The 21994-nt window shown below is 37.9% G+C and overlaps 1 protein-coding gene across 2 annotated transcripts in view; it reads right to left on the reverse strand.

Annotated features, from left to right (window-relative positions):
* Positions 1-126: 126 nt before the first annotated feature.
* The window catches only part of LOC147405274 (MLO-like protein 1), a 29755-nt gene continuing 7887 nt past the window's right edge, over positions 127-21994 (reverse strand). Inside the window, exons 11-15 of one of the 2 annotated variants that reach the window (XM_086441518.1) lie at positions 11076-11285; positions 10914-10981; positions 10746-10806; positions 10457-10657; positions 127-408 (exon numbers count right to left, since the gene is read on the reverse strand). In XM_086441518.1, the coding sequence (XP_086297644.1) occupies positions 367-408; positions 10457-10657; positions 10746-10806; positions 10914-10981; positions 11076-11285 (582 nt within the window). In that variant the 3' untranslated portion in view covers positions 127-366. Of the gene's footprint in view, positions 409-10456; positions 10658-10745; positions 10807-10909; positions 10982-11075; positions 11286-21994 lie in introns of those variants that run through there. The other variant, XM_086441519.1, reaches the window with a different exon arrangement.

The following is a 21994-nucleotide window of genomic DNA, read 5'->3' on the forward strand; positions in this document are numbered from 1 at the left end:
CCACAAGTGAAAAACACTAAATCTTTCTTTTAATATAGTATTTTTGGTGCTTTAGTCATGGATTGGATAGATGTGCTGCTTAAAATGAATTATCAAGCAGCAAACAAAGTGTGACCCAACAACTCATCAGCAAGACAGACCCAAGATTAATTCATTTCCCATATATCATGTTACAGAACCATACATATTTTAAGATTAGTTTTAAAAAAAACTTTGCCCTGAACAACCATCATCACCTGCTCTGTAATGTGGCTAAAAAAAAAGAGTAAGGGCAAGGAACAAGAAAGTACACACTCCAATACACTTAATATATATGATTAACAAGTGAGTGAGTGAGTGAGAGAGAGAGAGATCATGACTCATGATCTAGCTAGGTTGAATAGCATTCCCTTCTTCCTTTGCAGAAAGAGATTCTGCCACGCCCCAAAAACTCAACCCGAATCCTCATGATTCCCAAGTTGAATCCCGAGGCATGATATAAAACCCGTATCATGATAATCAATTCATAAACGTAAACGGCAAATAATATAACTATATGTCATACCTGATCATTTCTCAACAGAACAGACACGTATCCTCAAACATCAAAAACACTTGACATATATACATAAAACAGTAATGACATACTATAGTGTTCATAATTACATAACCAAAAACGATAGCTAAAGACTTAAACCTAACTCTAGTTTAAGACTTATAACTAGTAATACCCATGCTCCACTCCTGGAAGCTTGGACTGATCATCTATAAGGCCCTGGCACTGAGCCTCCTCGGAAGGATCACCTAAACCAGGTGCGCCTGAAATTTGATGTCGTAGGGGTGAGTAACAGGGGAGTTACCCAATAGGGGAATCTTACAATTCTAAATAACAGCATCCTATATGCAGTTTAAACATTCTAAGAATTCATAAATCATGCATATTTGATATTCAACACAATTAAAAATAATTGAACTCCGATGTCATAAAACTTAGTAGGAAATTAAAACACTTAAAAATCTGAAGAAAACAATTGTTCATAATATAACATCAAATAATAGAGTACTATAATAGAGAGTTGAGGGTCACGACTGATGTGAACATCTCAGTCAAAATACGATTATTCCAATACTTCACCAGTGTGGAACCCCACCGTTAGTTCCTGATTCTATGGCCAGCCTCTGCCACAATTTGGGTAACTGTTTTCCGGCTCAGGTTGGCCGTTGACCAAGGCCTTAAGAAACGGGCCAAATCAAGTAGGTCATTCTTTCTTGACTACTCTAGACTATTAATGATCATTAACTAGCCATCTTCATCTATGCCAATCTGGCGTGCATGTGATCCTCGATATTCTCTATCAATTATACAACTATCTACATCTTGTTCTCTATTAAAGATAGAAAAGAAACTCCCGGATTCCTGTTGTGATGTTGTGTTCTTATGCATCCCATAATACATAAGAACTCAAACAACGCAACTGTTATCCTAGAATAACACGTCATTCCGGAAATATCACAACATGTTATTCTTTATAGGTTTTCACAATCTCTTTAATAAATCACTAAAATACTACATATAAGTATTTATTTTCTTTTCAAAATGTAATGAAAAATAAAACATACACGTGTTTTAAATATCCAGTCCACTCTTAAATGTACAGTCTTATCTCTCTTTTCTTTTTCTTTCTTTCGTGTCTTACACGACCCTTAGTCGAAGCATTTCACTCATTCGTGTCTTACACAGTCTATGACTGAAGCATCACTTCATATTTTCTCTCCTTTTCGTGTCTTATACGGCATACGCCGAAGCATCTCACTAACTGGATATTTTAAAAGCACGACATTCAATTGAGAACTCGTTCTCATATTCATTTTAATAAATTACTTTTCTACCCAACTTTTAATTAGAAACATTTCTTGGAAATCCATCACTAAAATGATTAAAGTAAACTGTCCACCAGTTTAACTTATTCAAAAATCATGTATGTTTATAACAATGTGAACAAAATATGTATTGTGTAAAAAAAAACAGCAACTTATATAGTTGCTGTATTTTCTTTTTGACAAGTACAAAATACGTATAAAATACGTATTAAGTACTTATAAAATACGTATAAATTAACAAATATTTTTTTAGCATGAAACTAAAGTAAACATAGTAATATATTATATAAAAACAGCAACTTTTATAGTTGCTGTATTTTATATTTAATACGTATAAATACGTATAACGTACGTATAAACACGTATAACGTACGTATAAAGCAACCATTTTTTTTTATATTCTATCCAACAATCATGGTGTCAATTTAATACAAAAATAGCAACTTTCATAGTTGCTGTATTTTGTTTTTAGTATATATAATTACGTATAAACATGTATAAATCAATTACAAACATGTAAGAATTCTTTTTAAACAAAATACCAAATACTAGCATGCTTTAAAATCATAAAAACAATAATATAAATATGTATAAATAATATGCATGTTGTTAAAAATTTACAAAACAATTTTAACTTTAAAATTTCTAAATCAAAATTATTTAAAAAAAAACAAAACAAATTCAATTTTTTATAACTATAAAATCAGCAATATACATATATATATACATACATATATTTTACTAAAACCATTATAAATAGTTGTAAGGGCCTACCTTATTTCTTTTCCTTTCCTTCTTTTCTTTCTCTTCTTTCTTTCTTTCTCTTCCTTCTTTTCTTCTTACTTTTCTCTTCTTTCTTTGTGTAAAGAAAATGAAACAACAATTAAAAAATCAGCTAATATCTCTATTTGATATTTTTTTTAAAAATATCTAGATATTTTAAATATCTAGATATTACAAAATTCTAATTCTTTTAGAATTTCTTACAAATATCTTAGTTAATTTGACTTAGTCAAAGTTGTTTGACTAGTCAACAATAATTGACTTGACTTGACTTGAGTCAATCATAGTTGACTTGACTTGAGTCAACCTTAGTTGACTTAGTCAACATTTTTTTTTTTTTTTTTCTAAACACTACAACCTCCCCTCCTAAAAAGAAAATTTCGTCCTCGAAATTAAGAATGTACCTTATTCGATGAATAATTCCGGATATCGAGTCTGTATATCCGATTCCTTTTCCCACGTTGATTCTTCCACATTATGATGTCTCCAAAGTACCTTTACTAAGGGAATAACACGTGATCGCAACATTTTCTCTTTCCTACCAATGATCTGCACTGGCCCTTCTTCATAAGATACATCTTCTTCTAATTGTAAAGATTGCCAATCTAAGATATGCGAAGGATCTGGTTCATACTTTCTTAGCATCGATACATGGAACACATTATGAATTTGAGCTAGTTGAGAAGGTAAGACTAGCCTGTAAGCAACTTGGCCAACTCGTTCTGTAATCTCGAACGGTCCTACATATCGGGGTTTCAGCTTACCCTTCAAACCAAACCTGGATATCCCTCTCTTCGGCGAGATCTTCAAAAATACCATATCTCCAACCTCAAACTCCAAAGGTCTCCGCCGTTTATCAGCATAGTTCTTCTGTCTGCTCTGAGCTGCCTTTATCCTTTCCTGAACCATTCTGATCTTCTCTGTAGTCTCCTCAACCAATTCTGGTCCCATGAGAATTGTATCCCCAACTTCTGTCCAACATATAGGCGATCGACATGGTCTGCCATAAAGTGCTTCAAATGGAGCCATACCTATACTGGACTGGAAGCTATTGTTGTATGAAAACTCAACTAAGGGTAGATGAGTCTTCCATTGACCTCCAAAGTCTAGTACACATGCTCGAAGCATATCTTCCAAAATCTGGATTACCCTCTCTGATTGTCCATCAGTCTGCGGATGGAATGCAGTACTAAATTTCAACTGAGTACCTAAAGCTGATTGTAAACTCTTCCAGAACTGTGAAGTGAATCGGGGATCTCGATCTGAAACTATTGACACTGGTATTCCGTGTAGCCTTACAATTTCTGCTATATATAATCTACTCAACCTATCAACTGTATGCGTCATCTTGATCGGTAAGAAATGAGCTGATTTTGTCAATCTGTCGACTATCACCCAGATCGCATCTAGACCGTCACTAGCCTTAGGTAACCCGGTTACAAAGTCCATGGTTACATGTTCCCATTTCCATTCAGCTACAGGAAGTGGTTGAAGAAGGCCTGCTGGTCTTTGATGTTCAGCTTTGACTTGCTGACAAGTCATACAACGATTCACATACTGAGCGATATGTTTCTTCATCCCAGGCCACCAGAAGTGTTTTCGTAAGTCTCTGTACATCTTTGTACCTCCTGGGTGAATTGAATAACGGGATCGATGTGCTTCACCTAATATGTCTTTCCTTAACTGTTCATCTGTCGGTATCCACAATCTGTTTTGGAACCTGATACTGCCATCTGCATGAATGTTCCACTCGTGATTCTCTGAATCCCCTGCTTTCAAACAATGCTCCACAACATCTGCATCCAAATTCTGAGACTCGACAATTCTCTGTGTTAATGTATTATGAAGTCTCAATGGTGCCAGATAACTGTGTTGCCTATCTTCATTCTTCGGGCTATCAAACACGAACTCTATAACTGACTCCAACATGTGCCATTCACTCAACATCATTTGAGCGAGAACACTTTCTTTTCTACGGCTTAGTGCATCAGCTACTACGTTCGCTTTACCAGGGTGGTAATGTAGCGTAAAATCGTAGTCTTTTAGATACTCCATCCAACGTCTTTGCCGCATGTTCAGCTCTTTTTGGGAGAATATGTATTTGAGGCTCTTATGATCAGAAAAGAGCTCAAACTTCTCACCATATAAGTAATGTCTCCATATTTTCAGGGAGAAAACAATGGATGCCAACTCAAGATCGTGAGCTGGATAATTCTTCTCGTGTGTTTTCAACTTTCTGGAAGCATAAGCGATTACCTTTCCATTCTGCATTAAAACACAACCCAAACCTATGCCTGAAGCATCTGTATATATCACTAAGCTTTCTCCTGGAACTGGTGCTATCAATACTGGCGCAGTAGTCAAACGAGTTTTCAACTCTTGAAACGCTGCTTCACATCTATCATCCCACTCGTATTTGACATTCTTCTGGGTTAACCGGGTCAAGGGTGATGCAATCATAGAGAATCCCTCGACAAACCTTCGGTAATACCCTGCCAGTCCTAAGAAGCTTCTGATCTCTGCAACTGATGTGGGCTGTTTCCAACTAGTCACTGCTTCAATTTTCGATGGGTCTACTGAAACTCCTTTACTTGACACGACATGACCGAGGAATTTAACTTCTTTCAACCAGAATTCACACTTACTAAACTTTGCATACAATTGGTGGTCTTGCAATGTTTGTAAGGTGATCTTCAGATGCTCCTCATGCTCCTTCTCTGATTTTGAATAGATAAGAATATCATCGATGAACACAATCACAAACTTATCTAGATATTCCCAAAAGACTCGATTCATCAAGTCCATGAACGCGGCTGGTGCATTAGTAAGACCAAATGGCATTACTAGGTACTCGTAGTGCCCTAGCCTGGTCCTAAAAGCAGTCTTTGGAATATCATCTTCTTTAATCTTCAACTGATGGTACCCAGATCTAAGATCGATCTTGGAGAAATACTGAGCACCTTGAAGCTGATCGAACAAGTCCTCTATGCGTGGAAGAGGGTATTTGTTCTTGATGGTGACTTGATTTAATCGCCGATAATCGATACACAAACGGAAGGATCCATCTTTCTTCTTCACGAATAAAACCGGAGCTCCCCAAGGTGAAAAGCTCGGTCTAATGAATCCTAGGTGCGTCAACTCATCAATCTGAGATTTCAGTTCTCTTGTTTCTGCTGGTGCCATCCGATACGGAGTGATCGATATCGGAGCTGTACCTGGAATAAGATCAATAGAGAATTCTATTGCTCTAATTGGTGGCAAACCCGGCAATTCTTCTGGAAATAAACTTTTGAAATCTCTAACCACCGGTATCTCTGCCAACTCTGGTACTGCTTTCTCCTCCGTTGTTAAATTGTTTAGCTTACTCTTCAAATATTTTTCAACCCGGTTCTTGAAACCCATAAATTTCAGTATTGGCCTACCAGGTATTTTGAACGTGACTATTCTAGAATAACAGTCGACGTGGGCATGGTTTCTAACTAACCAGTCCATACCTAGTATTACATCAAAATCATTGAGTTCTAGAAGTATCAAGTCAGTTGATAATTCTTGATCAACTAACCGTATTACACAGTTCTTACATATAGACTTAGGAATTGTATTGTCTCCTAAAGGTGTTGAAAGAGATAAAAATTTTCCTGTGTTTTCGACATCTAGTTCTAACATACTAGCAAGTCTAGTAGAAATAAATGAATTGGAAGAACCTGTATCAATTAATACATGCACTTGCATATTAGATAAAATCAGGTTACCTTCCATAACTTCATGAGATGGCTGATATTCCTCATGGGTCAAAGCATAAACTCGACCTTGTGGCCTCTGGGAAGCAGATGCTGATCCCCCTGCTGATTGTCCCAACCTTGGGCAATTCCTCTTCATGTGTCCCGCTTCACCGCATCCATAGCATGTCAGTGGTCCTGCCTGTATGAGTCTTTGTGAGGCGGGTGATCTCGGAATCTGTCTGGTTAGTCCCCTTGGCCCTGTTGGCCTCACTGGAACCCCAACTAGTCCATAACTCGATGGTGTAGGAGTTTGGTACTGTGAATACGTGGGTACAGAGGCACTTGGTCTCGAATACATCGGCCTCTTGGCCGGATCAGCCCTAGGAGGAAAAGAAGCCTGGGGTCTACTAGTCAGTCTCCTCGAAGTCTGCAACTCCATATCCTCCCGCTCAACCCTCTGAGCTCGACTCACCGTGTCTCTATAGTTGGTGGTCTCAATCACTGACATCTTGGCCCTTAGGTAGGGTCGCAGTCCTCTGAAAAATCTACGGGCCTTTTGTAGATCGGTTGGAATGAGCTCGAGTGCATATCGTGACAATCTAGTGAACCTCAGCTCGTAATCTGTAACAGTTAGATTGCCTTGCACCATTCCTGAAAATTCCTGTTGCTTGATCTCTCGGGCCGTCTCGGATATGAATCGGTCTAGGAACATCCTCTCAAAGTCGGCCCACTCCAAAGGTCCATCCCCCAAAACATTCCTCTCGGAACGCCACCAATGGCTGGCATCCCCGTCAAACTGGAATGCAGCCACCGGTACCCACTGGTCTCTCGGACACTGCATGGTAATCAAAATCTCTCTGGTCCTCAAAACCCACTCCTCGACCACAGCTGGGTCGGAAGAACCTCCAAACCTTGGTGGACGTAGTCGCTGGAAGTTCTGTAGCCACATCCCCGGATCTGTCTGTGCATGGGATGGGGGAGTTCTTGCGGCCCTCAACGGTACAACCTGTGGCCGTGGCCCCTGAGGTGGCTCTGGGGTTGGAATAGGGTCGGCCTCTTGTGATGAAGCCTGACGCTCCCTCAATTCAGCCATTTCTACGGCTAGTCTAGCCTGTGACTCTAGCATCTCCTCTCTAAACTTACTCTGCGACTCAGCCATCTGTCTCGTAAATGACATTAGCTGTGCTATCGGATCGGGGGTCTGATCCGATGCATGTCCCGCCTCCACTGAACTTCGGCCTCTCCTTCGACCTCTGCCTCTGTCTTGTCCGCTCATCTCGTTTCTGTTAATCAACAACAATGCATTTATTATCATAAGGCTAAGGTCATTCTTATGGAAGACTTAATCGGTATCTTAAGCAGAGATTTAGTAATGAATACCATTTTCATTACTAACAGAACGAACCTAGAGTTCTATTTTATCCTTACTAGGCTCTATGGACTCTAGACACGGAAGAGCTCGTAATCCCGATATGGAACTAATAGTGAGCTCTGATACCACGTTGTCACGCCCCAAAAACTCAACCCGAATCCTCATGATTCCCAAGTTGAATCCCGAGGCATGATATAAAACCCGTATCATGATAATCAATTCATAAACGTAAACGGCAAATAATATAACTATATGTCATACCTGATCATTTCTCAACAGAACAGACACGTATCCTCAAACATCAAAAACACTTGACATATATACATAAAACAGTAATGACATACTATAGTGTTCATAATTACATAACCAAAAACGATAGCTAAAGACTTAAACCTAACTCTAGTTTAAGACTTATAACTAGTAATACCCATGCTCCACTCCTGGAAGCTTGGACTGATCATCTATAAGGCCCTGGCACTGAGCCTCCTCGGAAGGATCACCTAAACCAGGTGCGCCTGAAATTTGATGTCGTAGGGGTGAGTAACAGGGGAGTTACCCAATAGGGGAATCTTACAATTCTAAATAACAGCATCCTATATGCAGTTTAAACATTCTAAGAATTCATAAATCATGCATATTTGATATTCAACACAATTAAAAATAATTGAACTCCGATGTCATAAAACTTAGTAGGAAATTAAAACACTTAAAAATCTGAAGAAAACAATTGTTCATAATATAACATCAAATAATAGAGTACTATAATAGAGAGTTGAGGGTCACGACTGATGTGAACATCTCAGTCAAAATACGATTATTCCAATACTTCACCAGTGTGGAACCCCACCGTTAGTTCCTGATTCTATGGCCAGCCTCTGCCACAATTTGGGTAACTGTTTTCCGGCTCAGGTTGGCCGTTGACCAAGGCCTTAAGAAACGGGCCAAATCAAGTAGGTCATTCTTTCTTGACTACTCTAGACTATTAATGATCATTAACTAGCCATCTTCATCTATGCCAATCTGGCGTGCATGTGATCCTCGATATTCTCTATCAATTATACAACTATCTACATCTTGTTCTCTATTAAAGATAGAAAAGAAACTCCCGGATTCCTGTTGTGATGTTGTGTTCTTATGCATCCCATAATACATAAGAACTCAAACAACGCAACTGTTATCCTAGAATAACACGTCATTCCGGAAATATCACAACATGTTATTCTTTATAGGTTTTCACAATCTCTTTAATAAATCACTAAAATACTACATATAAGTATTTATTTTCTTTTCAAAATGTAATGAAAAATAAAACATACACGTGTTTTAAATACCCAGTCCACTCTTAAATGTACAGTCTTATCTCTCTTTTCTTTTTCTTTCTTTCGTGTCTTACACGACCCTTAGTCGAAGCATTTCACTCATTCGTGTCTTACACAGTCTATGACTGAAGCATCACTTCATATTTTCTCTCCTTTTCGTGTCTTATACGGCATACGCCGAAGCATCTCACTAACTGGATATTTTAAAAGCACGACATTCAATTGAGAACTCGTTCTCATATTCATTTTAATAAATTACTTTTCTACCCAACTTTTAATTAGAAACATTTCTTGGAAATCCATCACTAAAATGATTAAAGTAAACTGTCCACCAGTTTAACTTATTCAAAAATCATGTATGTTTATAACAATGTGAACAAAATATGTATTGTGTAAAAAAAAACAGCAACTTATATAGTTGCTGTATTTTCTTTTTGACAAGTACAAAATACGTATAAAATACGTATTAAGTACTTATAAAATACGTATAAATTAACAAATATTTTTTTAGCATGAAACTAAAGTAAACATAGTAATATATTATATAAAAACAGCAACTTTTATAGTTGCTGTATTTTATATTTAATACGTATAAATACGTATAACGTACGTATAAACACGTATAACGTACGTATAAAGCAACCATTTTTTTTTATATTCTATCCAACAATCATGGTGTCAATTTAATACAAAAATAGCAACTTTCATAGTTGCTGTATTTTGTTTTTAGTATATATAATTACGTATAAACATGTATAAATCAATTACAAACATGTAAGAATTCTTTTAAACAAAATACCAAATACTAGCATGCTTTAAAATCATAAAAAAATAATATAAATATGTATAAATAATATGCATGTTGTTAAAAATTTACAAAACAATTTTAACTTTAAAATTTCTAAATCAAAATTGTTTAAAAAAAAAAAACAAAACAAATTCAATTTTTTTATAATTATAAAATCAGCAATATACATATATATATACATACATATATTTTACTAAAACCATTATAAATAGTTGTAAGGGCCTACCTTATTTCTTTTCCTTTCCTTCTTTTCTTTCTCTTCTTTCTTTCTTTCTCTTCCTTCTTTTCTTCTTACTTTTCTCTTCTTTCTTTGTGTAAAGAAAATGAAACAACAATTAAAAAAATCAGCTAATATCTCTATTTGATATTTTTTTTAAAAATATCTAGATATTTTAAATATCTAGATATTACAAAATTCTAATTCTTTTAGAATTTCTTACAAATATCTTAGTTAATTTGACTTAGTCAAAGTTATTTGACTAGTCAACAATAATTGACTTGACTTGACTTGAGTCAATCATAGTTGACTTGACTTGAGTCAACCTTAGTTGACTTAGTCAACATCTTTTTTTTTTTTTTTTCTAAACACTACAGATTCTTTCTGTCCCACCTTCCCCAACTGAATAGCCCCCACGCTAGGACTTGGACTAGGGCCATCTTTCAAACCCACTTGCACTTGGGATGGGTCATTATTAACCCCTTGGAGTCCGTTCTTCCTTGCTTTCTGAGCCCAGCCAACTAGGCCCTCTTGTACATGCTCTTCAAATATAGCACTTTTGAATGAACTTCCCATCTTCATAAATAAAAAATCAAGAAAATTCCTGTCATCAACCTTATTCAAAACTTCCAACGGATAAGTTTTAGGTGAAAATGCAACTCACCTGTGCGACAATGGCATACAGTGGTAGGGTGCTATAACTGCAGAGTACCTGAATGAACACTCTTAAGAAGAAAAAAGAAAAAAAAAAAAACATCATGTCAGACTGTGAATTGTTATGTTTACAGACTAAAAGTATATATATATAGCGGGGGAAGTAGAGATTTTCTACCCAATTACGAGTCTTGGAATAATATAACCAACTTTTCCCATGATGCAGGAGTCGAAGCCATATTGAAACTACATTTGAATGAATGAGGCATCAGATTTTGAAAGCTACTGCAACCAAATTGAAAATAAATAACCGTCCTTGATTGAAATATTCACTACTTACCAATATCCAGAAGAAAAATGCAATCTCGAAAGCATTTTGGAAGAGGATGAAATGAATCAAGTAGAGGATAATTCGGGGGCGATGGAACCAGAAGTGATCATCTGAAGGCTGTACTACCAAATCCCCTTCTATGGCTATATGTTTTTCAGCAACCTCATGGGCCAACTGAGTAATTACATGCTCCAGCTTAGTGCCCACAGCAAGTAGAAGCTGTGAGATTAATAGTGCATCAGTTTCTTAGTCAAACTTGACATGATTCATCATCTATGATGGACATGTTCGTAGACTTATAAGACTGAACACTAAAAATAAATAAATAACAAATAAAAATACAAAGTAAAGTTGCACAATAGTGTCTCTTTGTGCATAACTGGTTGGGAAACCAAGCGAATGCTTTGTGTTTGTATGAAGACATGTCCTTGGAGCACTATCATACAATGGTGTGTGCATTCACTCTCTATGTATGTTTAGAAGTCTACAAGTTGAATTGTGGACCGACAGTTTTTACCCTTAATTTGTAAACCACTTTTGATGGGGCTAGAAGTTTCGGAATGGGCTGATTTTTATGCGAGGATGATCTCCTCACCATAGAGATCATCCTTACCAATATCAGCCCATTCCGAAACTTCTAGCCCATATAGGACAAAACATGTTGACTATGTTATTGGCTCTTGAACCTGACTATATATATACATACAGTTTTTGTTTGGCCCACTTTATTGCCTTTACTCTCCACCCCCTCTAACTATACAATATTTCCTCTTTTACTCCTTCTAACGCACTCTATTGTTTTTCATCTTTTAATACTCCCTAACTTTATTTTTTTCCACCTTTACCCCCTTAATCCCAAAGAGGATGTCCATGCCATAGGCACGGGCGAATTCTAGTAAATATATAACTAGAGTGGCCATATTGCCTAAGTATAAATAAGGTAAATGCAATTAAGCCATACCAAGGAAAATGATAAGTATGCCCTTTTCCCAACACTCCCCTACAAATTGGGGCTTAGATAGTTGACATGCCCAACTTGTATGACATCTCACATAATAAATCCTTGGAAACTCCTTTGGTAAAGATATTTGCCACTTGGTTTTCTGACTTCAAAAATGGTGAACAGATCTGGTCTGTCTGTCTTCAACTTTTCTCTGATAAAATGTTGATCATCATCAATATTTTCACGGTAATCATGTTGAATTGGAATATGTGCGATACTGAATACTGATAACATCCTTATTATCATAAAGAGACTTATCGAACTTGGTGTATCCAAACCAAGTCTGGACAATAGCTTTCTCAACCAAATAATCTCACATACACCATGTCCTATAAAATGATACTCTGCCTCATAACTAGATCTTGCAACCATAGTCTTATTCTTACTTGTCCAGGCTACAAGATTACCACCAACAAATGTACAGTAGCACGATGTAGATCTTAGATGTGTAGCTGAACCAACCCAATCTACATCTATGGAAGCCTCTACCCTCAAATGTCCATGATTGAAGAATAATAAACCACTACATGGTGACAATTTCAGATATGAAAGTATCCTATAAGCAGCTTCGAGATGAGTCATCTTAGGTGAATACATACACTAGCTAATAACACTGACATCAAATGCGATATTTGGATGAGTGACATCTATTAAACGTCCTACTAACAACTCAAAATCCTCAGTAGTGATCTGAGCTTGTCCATTTTGATCATTTAGACCATGACTACTTAATCGGAATCTCGACAGGTTTAGCTCCAAGTTTCCCAATTTCCTAAAGAAGTTCTAGTACATACTTTCACTTAGAGAAAAATATTTCCTTCTTTGATCTACCAACTTCAATTCCTAAAAAGCATTTCAACGTACCAAGATCTTTTATTTCGAACTTCTTTCCGAAGTATTTCTTGAGAAATGGATACTTTTTTATGATTCTTAGAGAACTAAGCAAACTTATTCACATTGCCTACTCTTCAAATTAAGGTGCTTCTACACTTCTATTTTGTATGCCTTGAGTTTTTCAAGGCACTCAACTTTGGTCTTCAAAAGTAGACATGTGCATATGTTGAAGCACCATCAACAAAATTAACACAGAACATAAAATACATCTCACAAATATCAATGGGAACTAGCTCTAAAGGGTTGGGGTTAGGCTCCTCAACCAACTATATTACTAATAAAAAATACCATTGCGGTGAGTACATCTCAATGCAACCTCATACATTTTTCCCCAAATCATCAAAGAATGGTGGATACAAGACAATCAATTCAAACGAGGAACACGATGAAGCTAATTTATCTGCTGCTGAATAAACTCATGAAGAGCATGAATAATAGAGAATGCATTTTTTCCCAAGTGAATAATTTTGGTAATCAATGTTTGTTTTATGCGCCCCAAGTAGGATTAGATGATTCTTAAAAGAGAATTTTGGGAAACAATGGAAAATTTGTCTCGAGCAATTCCTAGAGGATAAATGATACTTATAGGAGATGACTTAAATCGACGTGAAAGAAAAGGTAATATAGGATGTGAAAGGATACATAGGCAACATGGTTTTAGAGAATGATTGGGCGCGGAAGGACAAAAGGACATAGGGGATATAATTCTTAAGTTTTTTCATGGAATATTTCTTGACTTTATAAATAAATATATTGAAAAGATAATGAAAACTCAAACAAAACAAAAAAAAACATTTTCAGATAGTTTTTACCTCTAAAAGGGAAAAACTTTCGAAATGGAGATTGTTAAGTTATCTTAGGGAGAGTCTAACTACGCAACATAGCATAGTGGTTGTCGATGTTCACAATAAGAGGGGAAAGAAAAGGAGTAAAAAAAAAATATGCTCCAAACGTAGGTAGTGGGATTGGAATTTAATGTCTTTGCAAAAGATTATGAGCGTTGAAATGGAAAAAATGCCTAGGATTAGTGAGGTTTTTTTTTTCAGGCATTAGTGGAGAAATTTCAAGAGAAGATGGATAATCTACATACTATTATTATTGAATTAGAAAAAGCATATAATAAAGTCCTTAGAAGGTCAAATGGTGGGTTTTTAGGTTAAATGGGATTCAAAGTGAGTACAATGACGTTATTAAGAATGGATATATGTTATAATTGTAACTACTTTTAGAACAACTAGTGTTGGCTATCTTATTATCTTCTCGAAGGCTTCAAAGAAATCTTTATCCTGTATAAACGAATTTCTTGAGGCTTATGAGTTAGCTGCAGGTCAAAAGGTTAATATTGGGAAAAGTAAGTTCTTTATCTCGAAGAAAGTTGATGTACATTGCATAGAGAAGATTCAAGAAGTTACAGGGTTTGGAAAATGATCTCTTTCTTTCAACTATTTGGGAGTTCCTCTCCTCAAAGGCCATGTTACAACAGAGATGTGCCAAGACCTGGTTAATAAGATTTCAAGGATGGTTGAGGGATGGAAATCTAAGTTTTTACATGCAGGGAGGCTTACTCTTCTTAATCATGTGTTGTTTTCGGTCCTCATTTATCTATTATCTACTCTCCCTATTCCAAAAGTAATAACTTCACAATTGAAAAAAGTGCTTGTCGAAAAAAAAAAAATTCTTTCTGGGGAGAAGATGATGAAGGTAAGAAAAAATACTTAGTTAGTTAGAGAAAAATCACTAAACCAATGGAAGAAGGTAGCTTGGGCGTCCAAACGATCCAAGACTCTCATTTGACTAGAATGACTAAAGCTTGCTAGAAAATTCTTTCAAGTACTGGATTATGGATTGATTTATTTTTATTTTTTTGAAAACCAAATATATTACTGATGGAGACTAGTGATTAACTTCTAATTAATGAAAAGGTCCAACGATTTGGAACGTTGTGGCGGGAAGTATGAAACACATTATTCGGCTATTGAAGCAACTTATTAAAAATGGGAAGAATTCTTCTTTAATGCTCCAAATTTGAGTGGGAGAGTGACATCCCCCTTATTGAGTTATTCCCTGAAGCAAATAGGAAAATATTTATTGGTCAGGTTTGGAAAATAGGTGCTGGAATTATTCCCTTCTAAATAGTCTTTTGGGGTAGGAGATGACAAGTTATCTCTCCTCGATTGATCTTCCTCAAGGCACATCTGATAGACTTGTGTGGATGCATCTCCCTCGGGTAATTTTTTTTTTATGGGCAAAGCAAGAATTTTATTACAAAGGAATAAATGAGTGATCGAGGTGGCCACAATACAAAAAAGAAAAGAAAAGAAACAACAAAACTCAAACAAATCCAAAGAAACCATCTCAATCACCACAGAAAATACCCCATCTAAATAAAACATCTTAGAAAGAACTCCCTCTAAACTCAATGAACTATTTAGCCCAAAAGAACAAAAGCCCTGAAATAGAAATCAACACTTCTTGCATGATATTCTCCTTACCATCGAACATTTATGATTCGTTCCAACTAGATGCCCCAACAAATAGCAAATGGGATCAAAGACCACAAACTTTTTCTCTTTTCAGGGAGGTTTTGAACCAACCAACTCTCAAACAAAACAAGGATTGAAGGAGGGGTACACCACTTAAAACCAAAAAATGACAAAAAATGCCCCCAAACTTCTCTAGCAAAAGGACAATGAATAAGAACATGTGTTGAATAACTCTTATTTTATTAGTTCTACAAATATTTTGTCCTTTTTAGTCTTTTCACTTATTAGACCATGTAATTCTCTTTAAAGCCTAATTAGGGCTTAGTAATGGATACATTTTACTGTTTTCTTATTTTAACTTAGTATCAGAGCCATCTCCTCTCCTTCCTCCTTGCTACAACCTAATCGCTCAACCCTTCCTAAATCTACGTCACAACCTCTCGGTTCGGTGTAAATAATCACCCCCACCGGGGTTGTTTTACTCCATCCCTAATCGCAACATGGGATAGGGTTGTTAAAACTCATTGAAACGTTACAACAACAGCTGGGTTGCTATTCTTAAGACAACTAATGGCTCTAGAGGCTTGCCACAATAGGTTCTAGATCGTTTTGGAACTCACGATCACAGCAGGGCTGCTGTTTGGAGTCGTTTGGGACCTACGAAGACAATAAGGTTGCTGTTCGAAACCCATGACCACAGTAGACCATCGTTTGAGGCTTGCGATCACTATAGGAGACCTGGTTTGAACTTGCGACCACAACAGGGCCATCGTTTGAGGCCTGCGATCACTATAAGAGACTTGGTTTGAACCTGCGACCACAACAGGGCCATCGTTTAAAGCCTACGATCAGCACAGAGGCTGTTGAAGACTCGTCTGAGGTCGACGATCAGCACAGAGGCTGTTGAAGACTCGTTTGAGGTCAACGATCAGCACAGAGGCTGTTGTTTGGACCTGCGACCACTACAGGGACCTTGTTTGAAACCTACGATCAACACAGAGGCTGTTGAAGACTCGTTTGAGATCAACGATCAACACAGAGGCTGTTTTTTGGAGTCTGTACTCACAGCAAGGGTGCTGTTTGGTTCTGTTTGGAGACTTGTCTAAGGCCTACGATCAACACAAGGGCTATTTGGAGCCTGTACTTACAGCAAAGTCGTTGTTAAGAGTCATCAAGTGGCTTTTCTCTTACTCAACCGACTTTCCAGGAATTCAAATTACCACCGTGAAATTAGATGGCCGTAATTATCTTCTTTGGGCACGATCAGTTGAAATGTTTATTGATGGAAAATGGAAGATTGGTTAACTCACGAGAGCGGACAAACAACCTACACAGACCAGCCCTTCTTACTCACACTGGTTTGCTAATGATTCTATGATCCGTTCTTGGTTGGTTACATCTATGCAACCACAAATTGCGACTGGGTTTATGTTCTCCTCGACAGCAAAATAGATATGGGACTCCGCAAGGAGCATTTACTCACAACGTCAAAACAACGTTCGGATTTTTAACCTAGAGCGTGAGATTTCCCGTCTTTCGCAAGGTGATTCTTCAGTTACCACCTATATATCACAGCTACGTGCTCAGTGGGAAGAGTTGACCTTCTATTCCTCGTCCTACGCCTGGAAGGATCCGCTTGATGAAACATTATATTCGTCGATTCTGGATAAGAATCGAGTTTTTCAGTTCTTAGCTGTTTACGAGAGGAGTTTGAGTATGCAAGAGTTCACTTATTGGGTATGGATCCCTTTTTGTCCCTACAGACTACGTATTCTTATGTCTTGGCTGATGAAAGTCGTCGCGCAGCTGTCCTACCTCATTCTTCGGGAGACCACTCTGCTATGCTTACTCGACTACCTTCTCCACAGCCTCCTAGTGGGTCTTTGTCTACCCGTCAGCGACATAAGTGTGATCATTGTGGGAAGTTGGGTCACGTGAAGGCTCGTTGTTATGCACTCCATGGTCGTCCTAATCATCAACGTCAACAGTCTCAACAATCTTCAGCTCATGTAGTTTCTCAGCCAACTACTGATTCAGCACCTCCTTCAGCTACTACATCCTCATCGGATTCAGTATCTCTATCTCAGGCTGAGCTTGACAAGTTCAGAAAATTCTTCAATCAGATGGAGACTTCATATCGGCCGGTCTCTATTTTCGCTCACTCAGATACTTTTGCATCTACACACAGTGTTTCCACCACTTCTTCACCATGGATCATTGATTCTGGTGCCTCCGATAACATGACCGGTACATCCTCTTTTTTCAAAACCTATAGTGTTTATTCTGGTCATCGCAAGGTTCGCCTAGTCGATGGTTATTTGACTTCTATAGCTGGTCAAGGTCATTTTCCTGTTACATCTTCTTTATCCTTAACTAACACACTGCATGTTCCTCAACTCACTACTAATCTTATATCTGTTAGTAGCATTACAAAAAATTTGAATTGCAGTGTAATTTTTTATCCCTTTATTGTGTCTTTCAGGATCTGAAGTCGAAGAGGACGATTGGCACTGGACATGAAGTGAATGACTTGTATCTCTTGGACATACCTTGTTTACCTAGCACCCATTCTGCTACCCAGATTAGTAGTAGTCAGTCTAATAAGGCTATTGTAATACGTTGGCACTTACGCTTAGGCCTTATTTCTTTCGGATATTTAGAACACATGTTCCCTGCTTTATTTAATAATAGCAATTTGATTAATTTTTCTGGTGAAACTTGCCAATTAACTAAACATGTGCGTTCTTCTTATCCTATTAGTATGAATACTATTGCACCTGCTATGTTTGACCTAATCCATTCTGATGTGTGGGGTCCTTCTCCTGTCATGTCAACTCTTGGTTTTCGTTATTTTGTCTTGTTCATCGATGACCACAGTCGTACCACTTGGGTCTATCTTATGAAACACAAGAGTAAAGTTTTTGGGATTTTTAAGCAATTTCTTGCTATGGTTCGTACTCAGTTTGGTCGTACCGTCAAGACCTTCCGTTCTGATCATGGTATTGAGTACACTTACAGTGAAGTCTTGAAACTTTGTTTAGAGTTTGGATATTTGAGCATCAAATGTCCAATGTTAAGACTCCTCAGCAGAATGGTCGATCAGAAAGAAAAAATCGCTATATTCTAGAGTTAGCCCGTGCCTTCTCTATTGGCATGAACGTGCCTCAATCCTATTGGGCCGATGCAGTTCTTACTACGATTTACCTTATTAATCGGACTCCCTCTCGGATTCTTCAGTTTGCCACGCCTTTCTTTCAGCTTTATCCAGATCGTCCCTTGTTTCCACTTCCTCCCCGTGTATTTGGGTGTGTCTGCTTCGTTCAAATTCTTGATCAAACTTGTACAAAACTTGATACTAAGGCAGTCAAATGTATCTTTTTGGGTTATTCCTCTACCTAGAAAGGATACCGTTGTTACCACCCTCTTTCTCGACGACGTTTCATTTCTCGAGATGTTTCCCTTTTTTAGCATACCCCTTACTTCAATGGGTCCGTTGGCATTCAATCTGAGTGGTTTCCTCTAGATTCACCTGATGATCCTTCTACTATCTTTCTTCCTCTTCCCATGCCTGCTCCTCCTTCTCCATCCCCTGTCAGTTCATCACCTCTTCCTCTGTAGGTTTACTCGCATCGTCCTAGTAATACTGCCAGACCAACTCGCCTCCTCGCATCTAGCTCCGCCTCCTGTCGCATGTGATGATCGTCCTATTGTCACTCGTAAGGGTAAGCGCACTTGTACTTATCCTATTGCTAATTATATATCTGATTCTGCCTTCTCACCCTCCTATCGGAGTTTTCTTGCATATGTTTCCGCTATTTCTCCTCCTACTACTGTTGCAGATGCTATTACCCATCCTGAGTGGCGAGCAGCTATGATTGATGAGTTGAATGCTCTTGAAAAGACTCAGACTTAGGAACTTGTACCTCTTCCACCTAGTAGGAAAGCTGTGGGATGTCACTGGATTTTCACTCTGAAACACAATCTAGATGGCTCTATTGCTCGTTATAAGGCCCGGTTAGTGGCCAAGGGTTATGCTCAGACTTATGGGATTGATTATCAAGAGACATTTTCCCCTGTTGCCAAGATGACCACCATTCGTGTTCTGTTTTCTGTTGCCGCTATCAACAGGTGGCCTCTTTTTCAGTTAGATGTCAAGAATACATTTCTCAATGGTGATCTTCAAGAAGAAGTCTATATGGTCCAACCTCCTGGGTTTCTCACATCTGCTTCTCCTACCCATGTCTGTCGTCTTCGTCGTTCTCTTTATGGATTGAAGCAGTTTCCTCGTGCATGGTCTAAACGCTTTACTAAGGCTATGCATCAGTTTGGTTTCCACCAGAGTTCTGCTGATCACTCTTTTCTTGCATCACTCCCAGGATAAAACTGTCGCTCTGATTGTTTATGTAAACGATATTGTTCTTATTGGAGATGATGATGTTGGCATTGCTGAGGTCAAAACTTACTTAGGACGTCAATTTAAAATTAAGGACCTTGGGCATCTTCGTTATTTTCTGGGTATTGAGGTTGCGAGGTCTCAATTTGGTATATTTATTTCTCAACGTAAGTATGTTCTTGATTTACTCAGTGGCTATGGTCAGCTTGGTTCTCGTCCTGCTGATACTCCTATTGAGTAGAATCACAGGTTGACTGATTCTGAGGGGGAGTGTTTGGAGGATATTGGTCAATATCAACGTCTTGTGGGAAAACTGATTTACTTGTCTATGACTCGTCCTGATATTGCTTATGCTGTTAGTGTTGTAAGTCAGTTTATGCACTCACCTCGAACATCTCATCTTACTGCTGTCTATCGTATCCTTAGATACCTTAAGGGATGTCCTGGTCGAGGTATCTTGTCAGTAATCATGGTCATCTTCGCATTGAGGCATGGACAATGCAGATTATGTTGGCTCAGTGACTGATAGACGGTCTACTTCGGGGTATTGTACTAAGGTTGGTGGCAACTTGGTCACTTGGCGCAGTAAGAAGCAAATGTGGTTTCTCGCTCCAGTGCTGAGTCAGAATACCGAGCTATGACACTTGGAGTGTGTGAGTTGTTGTGGCTCAAGATCTTATTAGTTGATTGTGTATTCCAGTGACAACTCCCTTTTCATTATATTGTGACAATAAGTCAGCTATTAACATAGCTGCAAATCCGATTCAGTATGACAAAACGAAGCATATTGAAGTTGATCGACATTTCATTAGAGAAAAGATTGTTTCTGGGCAGATTTGTACCCCCTTTGTTCCTACATCTCAACAACTTGCTGATATTCTTACTAAAGGTGTCAACAAAGTTGCCTTTGAAGGTGTCTTGTCCAAGTTGGGCGTTGCCGACATCCACGCACCAACTTGAGGGGGAGTGTTGAATAACTCTTATTTTATTAGTTCTACATATTTTTTGTCCTTTTTAGTCTTTTCACTTATTAGACCATGTAATTCTTTTAAAGCCTAATTAGGGCTTAGTAATGAGATACTTTTTACTGTTCTCTTATTTTAACTACATGATTGGCCGATTTCCTATCTAACTTGCCAAGGAAACAAAAGATCACAAAAATACAACCCTAGCCATTAATTGATTCAAAGTTAAAATTTTACCTAGGGCTCCAAACCAAATGAAGAAGGAAATTCTAGAAGGAACCATGGACCCCCAAATTGCCGGAGTTGGAAAGAATGATGTATAGACATTAGCCAAAGAATTGAAACAAGATTTCACATAGACGACCTTGCCCTTCCTAGCTTTACACTCCCTTTCGTCCTCTCTCATGCAATCAACATGAAATTGAGAGATACAACCAAGAAGATTGGCCACCTCTTGGACCTCCCAATCATTAAAGCCTCTTCTAATCCCTAGGTTCCGAGAAAAGTGGACTTCGAAAGGGACTAAGAAATCAGATATTGGCAACTCTTTTTTATCGAGAAATTGAATATAGGTATGGAAAATGTTTTTTGAGGGGTGAGCCACCAATCCATCGATCTTCCTGAATCTAATCCTAATCCCTTCCCCACTCAAAAAATGATCCTCTTCATCATTTCACTCCAATTCTTGAATATCCCCTTCCAACAACCACACCCATGAGCATCTATAATTGTCTTACTTCCCCAACCGAACCTATCAACCCCATACTTCTCCTTGATGACATCCTTCCAAAGACACTTGACTTTCCTCTCCAAATCTCCACAACCACTTCCCCAAATGAGCCACATTCAACAACCACACCTTTTTGAAACCTAGGCCCCTGTTCTTTTTTGTTAAACAAATTTGACTTCACTTTACCAAATGAAACTTCATTTTCCCTTCCCTATCACTACATAGGAAATCCCTCAAGAGCTTTCAATTTTCAATTCAACAATTTAAGGCATAGTAAAGAGGGAGAGGAAATAAAAAGGGATGTTTGCCAGCGTACTTTTGATAAACGTCACCTTCTCTCCTTTGATAAATAAATTGACTTCCAAGATCCTATTTTTCTCACACTATGCTCAATGATTGGATCCCAAATTGCCTTACTCTTGTAGCTCACTCCTAGCGGGGACTCAGATAGGATGAAGGA

This window comes from Akebia trifoliata, chromosome 4 (genome assembly GCF_017979445.1).
Source record: "Akebia trifoliata isolate Shusen 1 chromosome 4, ASM1797944v1, whole genome shotgun sequence".
Lineage (NCBI taxonomy): Eukaryota > Viridiplantae > Streptophyta > Magnoliopsida > Ranunculales > Lardizabalaceae > Akebia > Akebia trifoliata.